This window comes from Bradysia coprophila, chromosome X, assembly GCF_014529535.1.
Source record: "Bradysia coprophila strain Holo2 chromosome X, BU_Bcop_v1, whole genome shotgun sequence".
NCBI lineage: Eukaryota > Metazoa > Arthropoda > Insecta > Diptera > Sciaridae > Bradysia > Bradysia coprophila.
The window spans coordinates 2382919-2397302 of NC_050737.1; the positions used below are offsets into that span (position 1 = coordinate 2382919).

Below are 14384 nucleotides of genomic sequence, written 5' to 3' on the forward strand. Positions count from 1 at the left end.
TGAAACATGCACACTGTGCTCGCAATAAATTAACTTTTATTACGCAAAATATTTATAGCTTTACGTTATTGATTGTACTATTTGAATTACAAATAAGAAACATAATGCTGTCTGCATCGAAACACATGAAATTATTTAAATTTTCTGCACGCAAAACTCAAATCTAAAGTTTCACGTGTTTTGATGGAAGTTTAGAATAAAATTGTCATATTTGCAGGCAGGTCAAAAAATTACGATTTTATGGATGTCTTGACGGTCAATAATCGGTATATGTCGCTTTCCGTTGCATATAATGTCTCTGTGATTTTAAAGATGGTCTTTGAGGATAAAGATGAAAATGCGAAAGCTTCAAGATCAACCTGATATTTTGACCTGTCTTCATTTTAAAAGTCACCCATAGTCTTCACACATAATGACGATTCTCGTATTTTCGTAACTCCAAATATTCGTAACTTGACAGTACATAAGAACTGTCAAGTTACGAATTATTAAAGTTACGAATTATTAAAGTTACGAATTCTTAAAGTTACGAACGGCATGAGAATCGAGGTCCAGAGCCAATTTTTTAGGAAAAATTCTTACCTTAAAGTTTACAAATTTTGAATGCTTAAACTTAGGAATTTTTATGAATTTTTTGGAATTTTTTGGAATTGCTACGACCTTCGACAATTGATTTTATTTTCCGCGTTCTGAATATTGAACTGTTCCGCTACTTTTAATCGACGCTGGTCGCAACAGATGCCTTTGTCGTATTAAAAATCACATGAGAAAGACCTTACAACAAAACAACCAATTTTGAACACTCACAGCTTGTCCATTTATTAAGGATTGACAAATTTCTCTTCCGATTAAAATGTAAAAAATGCGCATAAACAAACAAAAAGAATGATTACGCATAAAAAATGAATCGTGTATAATATGCATGTGAATAATATGGGATAGTTTTGCATCTTTATTACCGTGCTTGTTAGATCAATTAGTACGGTGCAACGATGCAAATATAGATGATGTGTGTAGGAGACGGTTTTTGTAATAGCTTATACGGTTATATCTGTATCGGTGTACCGGTTCGCTTATTATCGAAATTTACGAAGATGGACAACCATAAAATATTTATAATTAAAATGCGACTTAATTATGTAGAGACCTGAGATTATAATGAATTAAGATAACCAAACACAATTTGATGCAAATTAATGTCAATTTCCATTCCGATCCATGACCGGATTTATACGAATGTTTTGTTGAAAAGTTTGCTATTTTTATGAAATTGGTCTGAATTATCGCATTAATAATATAGATTCAAAGTTTGGCTACTTCTGGCATGGCTTCTGGTTGAATTTACATACAAAATTTGCAACACAACGATTAAAAATATATTAAACAACCTTTAGAAAACGGCAAGACCATCGCGATATAATCAATTAATCTACTACTTCTGTTGTATGCCCTACAGATTCCTACAAAATCTTTTACTTCAATTGTTTTAACATTGACTTGACTATATAAAACCATGTTAACCATAGGTCATGACGTTTCTGTCGATAACAGGTGATTAGCCGTTTCTGAAGACAGATCAAGCTCTTTAAATATATTTGTCCGAGGTTTTTCCGAGGTCAAGGTTTTTCAAGTATTTATTGTATCCGTTATTTAAAGCACAACAGGCCCATCTGAGGCTTAGCTGTAGGTTATATTCCACCCGCTTCTTCTTCTATCCGTTATTTAAGGAATTCTGTTTCGAATTTTCTTTGGTTACAAGGATTTTCCGATAATTTATTCATTTATTTTATTTATTTATTTATTCATTATTTTGATTTATGTTTTTGTGACATTTATAATTATAGTATAGGAGTACAAAAGTATTTTCAATGATCATCCGCCCCTCAAACCCAACACGACTCGCGAAATTTTCGGATGTCAAATATTAAAGTCAACATAAGAAAATAGCTATTTTACTAACTAGTTAATTGGGTTGTTTTGAGCATGAGATTCGATACGAGCGAAGCGAGTTCGGCAACAGATCGTGTGCGCAAAATACTCTTCATATTTCCAAGATGATTTTATAACATTTTTATTTTATAGTGGGAAAATATCGATTCTAGTATTGAAAACTAAACGTTTTCGTTTCATATCTACATTTACTATAGAACTGTGCTCATCCCTTCCTGGTGCATAAAGTATAAGTTTATTTGAAAATAACTAATTTAGAAAAAAGCTTTTGTTTTTGCTCCTAATTTTATTGCATTGCATTGATGCCTTTTTTATTTCGAAATAACTGTTATCTGTTCGTTATCGACAGATGCTGAGATTTAAAAAAAAAAAAACGTTTAACACCGTACTAATTAACATTAACAAACAAATAAGAAAAAAAAATCGGAATAAAATCTTAGTTGTACTGTGAATAAAAAGTGGTTCTCATTGACGTCAAATACCATTTACCTTGATCGAGCTGCAGTATTGCTGCAACTTTATGTCTGTAATAAACATAGTGTCGGTTGCGTACAGCACAAACAAAAAACGTATATAGTTATTAATAAAACAATTGTTTATAAACAATAATAAAGAAAAATAAAAACAAAGAACATAACTTCAAAGAAACAAGTTCGTAATGTCTCAATATAGAAAACGATAATGAGCAGCGAAAATAAGAAGAAGAAAACGGCAACAACAACAAAAATGCTTATCTTTTCCAGTATGTTGGGTCAATTGTCGGGTCGTTAGTTGTTGTTGGACAATATTACCATAATATGGCTTGATTTTCCTGATTCGTTCAATTTGCGGTGTTTATTTTAGTAATGCTCTCATTGACAGAGACATTTTTCTTGTATATAGCCAAGTTTATGATCCAATTCGATTAACTGGGATTTGTTCTTAACCCATCAACAACCGCTCTATTAAAAGTTTTCCGCATGACGTTAAACATTTTACGTTCATAAGAGCAATTTTTATTGATATTTGACGTTGCTTGTTAATTATCGAGAATTAAACTTATAGCATTTTAATTCAATCGGTTGAGGAAGGTAGTTGTTGTCAAATTAAATCACTGACTCCAGAAAGCCGACAAAACAGCGAAGACTAATTAAGAATACAGTCGGTGACTTTGAAATCAGTAACGCATTAGGTTTCAGATGTTTTTCAGCTGTTTTTCAGTTGATCCACTCATACAAACAAAAAATTATGTACGGCTTTAAACAGTTTTACCACTAATGCGCAAGTGCGTGTAGCTTTTTCCACCATATAAACAAGTAGAATACTTTTGTTTGTATGAGTGGATCAGCTGAAAAACAGCTGAAACCTAATGCATCACTTATTTCAAAGTCGTCGACTGTAAACACAGTACAACCTGCAACCTACCTATTTCCAAATCACTCATTTAATGGAAACAAACAATTTCTAAGCTATTTCCATTTTGCCCTAGATGTCATAAAAAGCTTGGTGCAAAAGAGATGCAAGATTTTGAAAGAGTAAAGGTATGAAATTCTCTCACAAAATCGTGCATCTCTTTTCCACTAAGTTGTTTATCTGTTGAGAATTATGTTTTCCGAAAAATAGTAAAGGCGAGTACACAGATCGTGAAAAATGCATGAAAAATGCTTGCAAAATCAGAGTGTACATCAAGCGTGAAAAATATTGACAGATAATGTATGAGACAAATACCAAATATTTTTCACAATTTTTATCAGGGTGGGACGCTTCACACTTGATGTAAACTCTGATTTTGCAAGCATTTTTCATGCATTTTCGAACTGCGTACTCATCTTAATCACAAGATAGAATAGAATGAATTGGTCATGCAGGTCGGCTTGTTGTAAGCCCGATAGTATTAAACTACTGATATGTTTGCCATTACATTCTGATTCTACAAAATTCCACAAAATTTTAAGAGAAAGCAAAGGATTTCTGTTGAATTTTGTAGAATTCTGGAAATGAGCCTATTTATGCATAAGGGAAAAAAACACCGAAATTCGTTTTTATTGATTCTAAATGTTATGCACCGGACTTGTTTTCCTTCATCTTTCATTCTTTTCCAATAATATAATTTCTAACGATACAACATAATCGAACAAGTCATCTACCTATCAGTAATGGAAACTATGAATACGCCGCTTTGAGCAAAAGCTTATCTTCTTTATGACAGCTCTCCACCACATTCCAAGTATACTTGTCCGTGTTTAATGGAAAGAAATAACAAAATCATACAACGCAATAATAAGCGAGTGAGTAATGTTCGTTTAATGTAGTTTCTTTGATTCAACAAAATGCGTTTGTGTCACCTACAGCAATATTACACGAATTAACACATCAATAATAGCTGCGCATTGTTCTTAAAAATAAAAAGCAAACATAAAATTGATCTTATAAATGAGCACGGGCACAAGAAAAAAAAACTTGTTTCCAATTGAAGGGCAGTCCAGTTGTTTCAGTTTTCTTACGAACAGGTAATTCATGCCGCTTTTGTAATAAATAAATTTTAGGTGGAACGCAAAAAAATTTAATTCCATGTTAGATATTACGTGAGAGTAAGTGCACGTTGGAAGAAAAAAATAAATAAAAAACAATGCGCTAATAGCGAATGCGTATCGGATTTAACAACAATTTAATTGACAGTCATTGCGTTGTAGATCTCGTATGAACATTTACTTTGTCGCTTTGAGTTTCATATACCCAGCGAAAACATTCGATCAAATCATTTTATGAAAGTCAATTGAATTTTTCTTTTTTTTCTAACCCACTCTCTGTAGACGTTCTTATACCGTGCCATTCCCTAGCGGGGGTAGGTCAGAAATTTTTCGTTTTTACTAGCACTGTGTGGACTCAGGAATCTCCATTTTCTAATTTTGTATTCATCTCAATCATACGATTTCGCCGAATGCATTGTCGATACATTTAATGCTGATGGTGGTCACGATCGGCACTATACTATAGATCTCATTATTATAAAATACACCTGTTTGTTAAGTTCTAGTTTTCTTTGTTGCTGAATTGATTGTTAGTTTTGAGAGCGACCCAGTGAATGTTACAAAATTCGTGATTTAATGCTTTTTAGCCGAGACTTTTCAACAACAAACAACATAATGTATTTTTAACGATAAAAGCAAATAAAAAATGCTAAAGAAGAAGTGTGTGCATTCATTTTGGCTCACTTTACATACAATTAACGAAACGATCATCTTGCTTTAAACCTAGTGCCCTCCTATTATGCGGGTCTATACAAAAGCAGGACGCTGAACGCTCATCGTTTCGGTAATATGCATAAACAAAAAAGAGTGCCAGAAAGAAAATAACAAAACTCTTTAGATAGAAATCGTAATTGTGCTGTATGCACCTGTCTTCCGTGTGCAGTGCATATACATACGAAGACATTTTGACCTCAAAATGTTTGTTTGTTTTGTTGTATATGTATGTTAAATACTCGATAAAGTTCTATCCGTTTTTTTTTTTCGTTTTTATTTTCTTTTTCCGATTTTACTTTTGATTTCTTTTTCGATTTGTCATTCGCTTTTTATCGTTTCTCATTTTTAAATGAAAAGAATTTAAGTTTCATCTGTTTCAGCTTCTTGCATGTGAACTACTACCGGCTTTGATCGGGGTTATTATAATGACAAAATATGTAAATATTTTAACGCGACCTGTCAAAAAATAGATTTTTTGGCCAAAAATATTTTGGCGCATCAAATCTAAATTCTCCCCAAAAGTAGATTTTTCGGGAAGATCTATTTTCATGAGTTAAATTTCCCCAAAAATATTTTCAAACGCCAAAGTAGATTTTTCTTTCAAAAGTATTTTCACGTCTCAAATCTAAATTTTCCCCAAAGCATGTTTTCACGCTTCAGAAATAAGCTGTCCCCAAAAAATATTTTTAAGCGTTAAAAAATTTCACGCATTACATAAATGTTTCTTCGTTTAAAGAACAGTGAACAGGCAAAATCACGCTTGGAATAAAGCATGAAAGTGTACATCTTTACTACTTTTCTTCAAGTCTCTAGGCTTTTTTTTCGTCTGGGCTCATATAGAGTGACAAACAAACGTTAAACTTTATGTTATAGAAGATATTGAATAAAATTTAATTTCAAGTGTCTAATAGTAATGCCTGACGACCATGACTATCCCAATTCTTTATATTATTGCTTCAATAAATACATTTTATTCCGGAGACGATATTTCACTGAATCCTTCAAGCTAAGAAGAAGAAGAATAAATACCATGCGGACCTCGTCGAAGTCAATCACACCTATTTATTATGGATATTGCTCTAATTTTAATTTTTTTTTTATTTAATCTCCAATGGAAATCACACAAAAAAAATTGTTATTCAAATTAAGTTTTTTTTTATATTTTGTGTATAACAAATAAGCCAGCCAACGAATATATTGCTGGATTGAAAGGCCCTTTAAACGTTAACTTATGTGTATCATAAAAATAACCTTAGCTCGAGACAGACATATTTTTTAAATTGTAGGAACTTTCTATTATTTCCACATAATGCATTTCAAATTGTATTTATTTGTAGAAAATTTATAACATCGAAATGATCACGATCATCAACAATATGCGCATAAGATTGAATTAAACGATTTCATGTTTTTTGTTAGTTGGTTTGTGTTTGTTTGGTTTTTAAATAATTTTTTTTTCTATGTTCGGTAGGTATTATGCAAGGAGTGACTCAATAAAATGGTTTAAATGTGAGAAACTTCGTGCAACATCATTAGCCATAACGCTCATTATAAGTTCGAAAAGGGCACACCATTTATTCAGTATATTTATTTATCTCAAGCCATTTATATATTTGTATTAAATACGTTCTACACGTTCACTCTACTGATGGCTTACAAATGTGCAATGTGCAATGTTATAACGAAAGCTAGACCGTTGAATGTGCTATATCAACTAGACATGCCGTAAAAAATGATTGAAGTTTTTATTAATTTAATTTTCCTTTGTATGATGTACAGTCTTTTAGGTATAGGAAGTAGATACGTTTTGCAAAGTTGTTGGTAAGAATCTATTTTTCGGTTAATAGTTGAGTATATGTAGAGAGGTCGTATGTTATTGCATGGGCTATTTTGTATTGCCTGTCTCATTGCTATCCGATCGTCATTATTATATTTTCGAAAAAAGAAATTGTCGGGCCAAAGAGTATGGTCAGTCATCCGAACGAGGCCCATTATTCAAAACTATTTTAAGTGTTCTTTTGCTTTTCTACACCCACTGCCCACCGGCCTAACATATAAATTATGATACAGTTCCTCTCTCGGTTTACTGCGATAAATCGTCTACATTTACGGAACAGAATTCACAAAAATTTTTGCATTTATTTTCCATTCGAGTTATGTTGCAATATTTTAAAAGACAAACATTTAAACAAACGATGAAACTAGCTTAATGATTTGTAATTTGCATCAATTACAATTTAGGAATTTAGTTACTGAGGTTAAATTTATGGTTAGACGTTGAATGAGTATCGGTTACAATGTTGTTTTGTGGCTAGGCTTTTGTTATTAAACGTGTGGAAATGCATCGACCGTTTCAATTATTTTATTGATGAATGAATGTTGCAGTATAGTTTTTCTGTTGTTCGGGACAGACATATGTTGAATGTTAACTGCATTTTAGAGTGTCCAATAAGAAAATATTTCGACTGCCTGCAAACGATATTATGCACTGCGTTAAAGTGAGGGTCCTTATTCCGTAATCTTATACTATCAGCTCACGTCAACGTAATTGGAACAAGTTAGTTAAGTGGTAGCAGGGCAGAATAAAATAAACCAGACAGGAGTGCTTGATTTGACTATGGACCTCGATTATCTACACAGTGGTCTTATATTTTGCGAATACAATTAATTTAAATTATGTTCATTTGAGTTCATTTTCATACGGTGTATTAGGTCTCTTATTTGACCGCTCCTGTCTGGTTTATTTTACTCTGCTGCGGTAGGAAGGCACTCAATTCGACAATACGTTGAGAGAACCGGTATTTCACTTCTTCTAGTTTCGCTCCTAATATATATATGACCCTAACGACACTAGGCTTGTCGCTCAGCTTACCGTAAAACATTTCCGTAATGAAATAATGATCTCAAAGTCGATCAATGAAATCACGAAACTAGCTTAGTAAGGATATAACCCTTCGATATAATCACATTTTTAGTACATTGGTGTAAAACTGGACTGAGGAGTATGTCCACAATTTTTGCAGCTGATTTAAGTAAAACTTAGAATTATTTATGGTGATTGATTCGTCATTCACTGCTATAAGCAATTGGCTCATTCTCATTGAAGCTTGGTAGGCAAAGGTGGGAGTTATCAACAATGCAGCATGAAAAGTTGAAAAGACTAATCCGAAATTGAGCTGAGTTTTAAGATGTTAACTCACCACTCACCACTACCAAAAATAGTTCGTCAAATTTAAGCAATACATCGAGACACTAATTCCCAATTGTACCATAATGACATGATCTCTTGCTGTAAATCACATGAAATTTTCTACTCGGATAGATACATAGCATAAAAACGATGAATTTCTATGTGTCTCTCGTGGAAGAGAAATCTAACTGTTCGTTAAATGTGCAAAATATATTTCCTCACTTCGATCACTTAAGGCTATACCCGAAATTGTATGCATATAAGTGAACAAATACGCGAATATTTTATGAAAATTTATTATGCCAATTGATCACAAAAAGTGTTTGAAAGTCAAAACATGCAAATCTATGCCTGAAGCACACTGTGTTTATACATGAATACATTTCTTCTCGTACAGTATGACGAATTGCTTAGCGATTTTATACCGGCCATATTCACAAAATGTTATTTAACATTCCAATGACCATCAGGATGAAACATCCAAAATATGTGACACAGTTTCGATACACTACCGACATCAATTTAATCCTTCACAGTCAACAATTTATTCATTTTTCTTACCTTTATCTGTCCGATTAAAGCAAATGCCACATCCTCGTGCTGACTATGCATAAAATTAATGTTTTACTTTTATTTGCAGTGAATGTGCCGCCACCACCTCAACGTCCGTGGATTCCGTTGGCTCGACCAAATCGATCAAGGCCGACATGTAAGTGAATTAATTTTAACATCGAAATCTGCTATCGATTTTTACATTGGTTCGATTGTCGTTTTTTTCTTCTTCGCAGGTATCTTTACGGTTATGTGTTACAACGTATTGTGTGATAAATATGCCACCCGACAAATGTATGGATATTGTCCCAGTTGGGCACTCAGCTGGGATTACAGGAAAAAGGTACACACGCATTAATATGCGTTGGTCGATCGAATTGCATTAATTTTCTGAAATCGATATTTGCAGGCCATATTGGATGAAATTCGTCATTACTCAGCTGATATAATTAGTCTACAAGAGATTGAAACCGAACAATTCTATCATTTCTTTAAACCTGAGCTCAAAAACGACGGCTACGAGGGCATATTTTCACCAAAATCTCGTGCAAAAACAATGGGTGAAAATGAACGTAAATATGTGGATGGTTGTGCAATCTTTTATCGGACATCAAAGTAAGTCACTGTGTGCCTTGTTTGAATAAAATCTCATTCCAAATTCAACGTTTAAAACTTGCCACAGGTTTATGCTGCTGAAAGAACATCTAGTTGAATTCAATCAACTTGCTATGGCCAATGCTGAGGGCTCGGACAATATGCTGAATCGTGTGATGCCGAAAGACAACATCGGACTGGCCGCACTGTTGAAAGTTAAAGATTCGGCATGGGAATCCATAACACCCGAACAGGCGCTATTAACGCAACCGATACTGGTTTGTACCGCACACATTCACTGGGATCCCGAATTCTGTGATGTCAAGCTGATCCAGACCATGATGCTCGGCAACGAACTGAAAAGTATTCTTGACGAAACCAATCACAGTCTTCGACCATCGCATAAATACGACATCAATAACGTACAACTGTTACTCTGCGGCGATTTCAATTCGCTGCCCGATTCCGGTGTCATCGAATTCCTCAGCTCCGGTCGTGTGTCCATGGACCATCAAGACTTCAAGGAACTGGGCTACAAATCGTGCTTGCAACGACTGTTGGGCACCGAAGCATTCGACGAGTTTACGCATTCGTTCAAATTGGCCTCGGCGTACAGTGAAGACATCATGCCATATACAAACTATACATTCGATTTCAAGGGCATCATTGATTATATTTTCTATTCAAAAACTGGTATGGTTCCGCTGGGACTATTAGGACCAATATCTAGTGATTGGTTGCGCGAGCACAAAGTGGTTGGCTGTCCGCATCCCCATATCTCATCGGATCATTTTCCATTGCTGGTGGAATTAGAACTGCTCTACAATCCAACACAAACCCCGAACGGTCTGATCGGCCGAAGGTAGCAATAGAAATGCAATGTCGACACACAAAACACATCCACAAAAAAAACAGTAAATAATTGCAGCAACCAAACACAACAGCAAAACACAACAAAAAACACTATTTTAAACTAGAGAAAAAAAAGATTTAAGAAAAAAAAAACAAAAACAAAAAAATGGAAAAACTGAATGACAAAAACATAATTTTTTTATGAACAAACGATAAAATGAAAAACCACAACAACAAAAAAAAAACCTAAAGAAACTTGAATCAGAAAATTAACGTAGATATGGTGAAGTCTAAAGCAGTTCGTTTCTTCTTCTTTTTTGATGGTGCAGATGATGATGAAAAATTGTAAATTAAATTATATTTAACATGGAGAAAATGGAGAAAGAAAAACAACATACACAAAGCAAAAATTTAACACTGGAAGTAGTTCAGGTCCTTTAAGCGATGTATTTTTTAGTGATTCTTTATCAATTTTGTATCATCGACAGTGCGTCCAAAAAGCATATAATACCGGGAACATTTTGCTTAATTTATTATCGGAATTTCATGTTGCGGACGGGACGAGAAAGGGATAAAAATTTCATTTGAAAATTATCAAACAAAATGAATTACCTATTGACAACGAACAGTAAGCATTTCCGATGTTGCTATTAAATTTTAGATTTTTCAATTTTATTTTATATTTACAAATCATATGACCAACCATCGAAATATCTTTACGGGTTTTTACAGTTGCGCTTTTTTATCGTTACTGTTGAAGCATTTTTTTTTCTTTTCTTCTTTTCTTTTTGTATAAATTAATAGTAAAATGAAACCAAGTTGAAAAGTTAATGGTTAGAGTGTATACTGATGGAAGGTGTAACAATTTTTGACAACACTTCAACCATACTGATTCTTAGGTAATCAATTTCATCGATTAAGTCTCTATTTGTACAATCATTTTTCTTCTTAAATAAAGTTTTTTTTTTACATTTTTTTGTCGATCCTTCGATCACAATTCAAATTGAATCGGACATGCTTAACAGAATTTGCAATAATCAATTTTCTCGTTAAAAGCCACATTCACTTCCGATATTGAAGCGGCAAAATTGGACCAAATTTTCTTTAATAATTTATAAAATCCCAAATTTTAGAATATATCTACTCTCTTTTTTGTCTGTGTGATTAGTTAAAAAGGACGGTTGCAATGCGAGGATTATCATGCAAGCCGTAAGACAGGAATAACGCGCGCGACAGATTCTGTAAACAGAGATGTTCTCAGTTGCTTTTTCTGCTAGCAGATTTCCAAACTTTGTACAGCACCAGAAATTTCTAGAGATGACCGTAAAAGGACTGATGGTATACTCTAATTACCGTGGGGAAGTCAGGTATATCTCTTTTATGGGAACCACCAAACGTAGAAGCGCAGTGATACGTGGCTCCTTCATACATAGTTGAAACTTCTTAAAAGGCAACGCTCAGGATTGCAGAAAAAGCGGAGAGATAAAGCATAAGCATTATTTAGAAAAAACTTAAAGAAAATTATTATTCACGCCGCTTGCTGGTTGAATCTTTAGGTGCATGGGCCCAGCAAGCAAAAATTTCGTCACGCGAAATTAGATCTGATGAAAAAACATTTCACGAAGCGGAAAAGCGATCAACAGATTAATTTATTGCACAAGAATTCAACAAGTTGCCTATATCAAAGGAGAAACGCAGCTTGTATTCTTGGACGTGGGGAAGGAATAGAGTGGACAAAGACTTTATTTATATGTAATTTCTGTTTTGAAAAGATCGAATTTTAACTGGACTGCTGCAGTGAGCAGTCTTTTTGATCGCTTATTCTTAAAATAAAAAGGGAAAATCCTTTAAAAAGAAAACAGTAAACATCATCAATCTTCTCTACCAATGTTCCCAAAAGAATACAAGCAGCGTTACCACGGGAATTTGCATGCGAGATCTTTGCAAAAAGTATTCTTCGTTTTACCTCACCCGTTGCTTTTTTCATTAAAAAGGAGGGGGGGGCCCAATTAGTCAATAAATTTCTTGTGTCCGAACCCATCAACCTAAAATCCCGAAAGCAATGAGCGTTAGCAAATAATTCGCTTTTCAAAAGGAAAGAGTGTTATGCTATTATGGTCTCTCTGCTTTTCAGCATATGGACCGTGCTCTGCATTGATTGCAGCGCATGTATCACCGCGACAGCTACCATTCACAAGAGTGAAATGAATAGGTGGATCGTATAATATTCTCTTACTAAGCTGTTCAGAGGATCACATATTTTAAAAGGTCGAGTCAGGGTGTCAATTTGTGAAGATCAGGTGAACCCAAAATAGGGATTTCTTTAGCATTTAAGTCGAGAGTAATTTCACGGCAGTGACCAGGGGGTGTGTGCTAAGCTTTCACAACATTTTATTTTATCCTCCAAGATCTAATTCATGGTTGTTGCCCGCGTCGTTTTCACCTAAAATTTTTTCTTTTATACTGAAACGTCTTACACACTATTTATACCTGAGAAAGTTTTATTTAAGCAAATTCGGCTAGGAAGCTATAATACATTGCTTTCCATCTCAAAGAAAATTATTCATTTCACCCTAACACCATCTATGACTTTTCGATTCAGTGATCACATCATTGTACACAAAATATTTGCGACAGGTTTACAGTAAGATTACAATGACACGAAATTCGCTTATAACAATGTAAATCACTAAACTGTGCTACTTACAGCTCGCTTTCAATCGAATGACAAATTCACATTCTCCAGTTATTGTACAATCAATCCATTGACCCACCATTTTGAAAAAGTTAAGTTGTATGGAAATCCCCCTGGATCATTTTCTCGAAAAATGCCGAGACTACGGCCAAAGGAAGAAGGCCAGCACAAATGGCCTGCAGTTCGACGAAATGCTGCCCAAAACGTTGGATGCTACGCAACTCTCAGCGAAGTTCGCAAGAATAAGAATCTAGCAAGTTTTCGATATTGAACAATGATGGTCGGTTGGAAGCTTCGTTGCAAACCCCATCGGATTTTTAGCAATGACGGGTGACATATGCAATGGAAGCCGACAAACAGATTGGGAGAATGTAGCGTTTCACGAAAGGATAATTGAAGGGTAACGAGGTGGACAGGTGACGCAATCGTAAGTGACCAAAAAATAGTAAAACCATTTTCGTTCAAATCATCTAATCGAGGAAGATATTGGGGAGGTATTCTCGCTTGATGCTATTCAGACCCCGTTCCGCGGTTTACCTATTTTTGTTAAAAATACGTTCACCACTTCGTTCAACAAAATAATCGCTGCCTATCTGAAAACAGAATGGCCCAAGCTTCTATGCAATTTTTTCGATTTAAATGAAAGAAAGAGATGGCGGTTTGCCTCCCTGCACTTACTGTCAAACTGTCATCTGCGACTGTCAAATGAGTCTAGTCATTTTTTCGAGAGAAAATATTTTGAACATTTCGCAGCAAATCACTAATTAAGATTTATGAAATCAACCATGAGTTCAATGAATTAAATCGGTATAATACATCCAAAGAATGGCAGATCACGTCTGGAGAATTTCAAATTCAAACAGGCTGAGATGAACAAGTGATTATACATTATTGGAACCAGGTCACATTATTAATATACTAATTTTGTAGTATTGTAGACATTTCATTTGTGTGTTGTTTTTCTTTTTTTTTGGTCTTTCGTCGGAAGATGTTAAAAAAATCCGCAAGTGATTGAAATTTTCAAAAGATTTTTTTCGTTCTTCCTTGATCTGGTTGTATTGCTGGCACGTATACAGAAGATCAAAGTAGGCGACATCCAGTCCGAATAAATTTCGAATCGGACAGCTGGCCGTTTGAACAACCGTTGAACTAAAACACCCTTTGAACATCGAATATTAATCCGAGATGCGTCAAATGTCTGGGTCCAAGAGGCAACGCATCTCGTCAATCAATGATCCGGACTGTTGGACAATGATCGTTACTGTACTTTCACTGTGCAACAGTTACTATTCTCATCGACTATAAAGGTAAAATTGACGACTCCATT

General features: G+C 34.4%; 1 protein-coding gene across 6 annotated transcripts in view; it reads left to right on the plus strand.

The window, feature by feature from the left end:
• The window catches only part of LOC119082075 (CCR4-NOT transcription complex subunit 6), a 96921-nt gene extending 85590 nt beyond the window's left edge, over positions 1 to 11331 (plus strand). For 5 of the 6 annotated variants that reach the window (XM_037191448.1, XM_037191419.1, XM_037191430.1 and 2 more), the window contains 4 exons: positions 9005 to 9073; positions 9153 to 9259; positions 9326 to 9531; positions 9599 to 11331. In XM_037191448.1, coding sequence (XP_037047343.1) covers positions 9005 to 9073; positions 9153 to 9259; positions 9326 to 9531; positions 9599 to 10376 — 1160 coding nt within the window. In that variant the 3' untranslated portion in view covers positions 10377 to 11331. Of the gene's footprint in view, positions 1 to 4416; positions 4440 to 9004; positions 9074 to 9152; positions 9260 to 9325; positions 9532 to 9598 lie in introns of those variants that run through there. The other variant, XM_037191464.1, reaches the window with a different exon arrangement.
• Positions 11332 to 14384: the final 3053 nt, after the last annotated feature.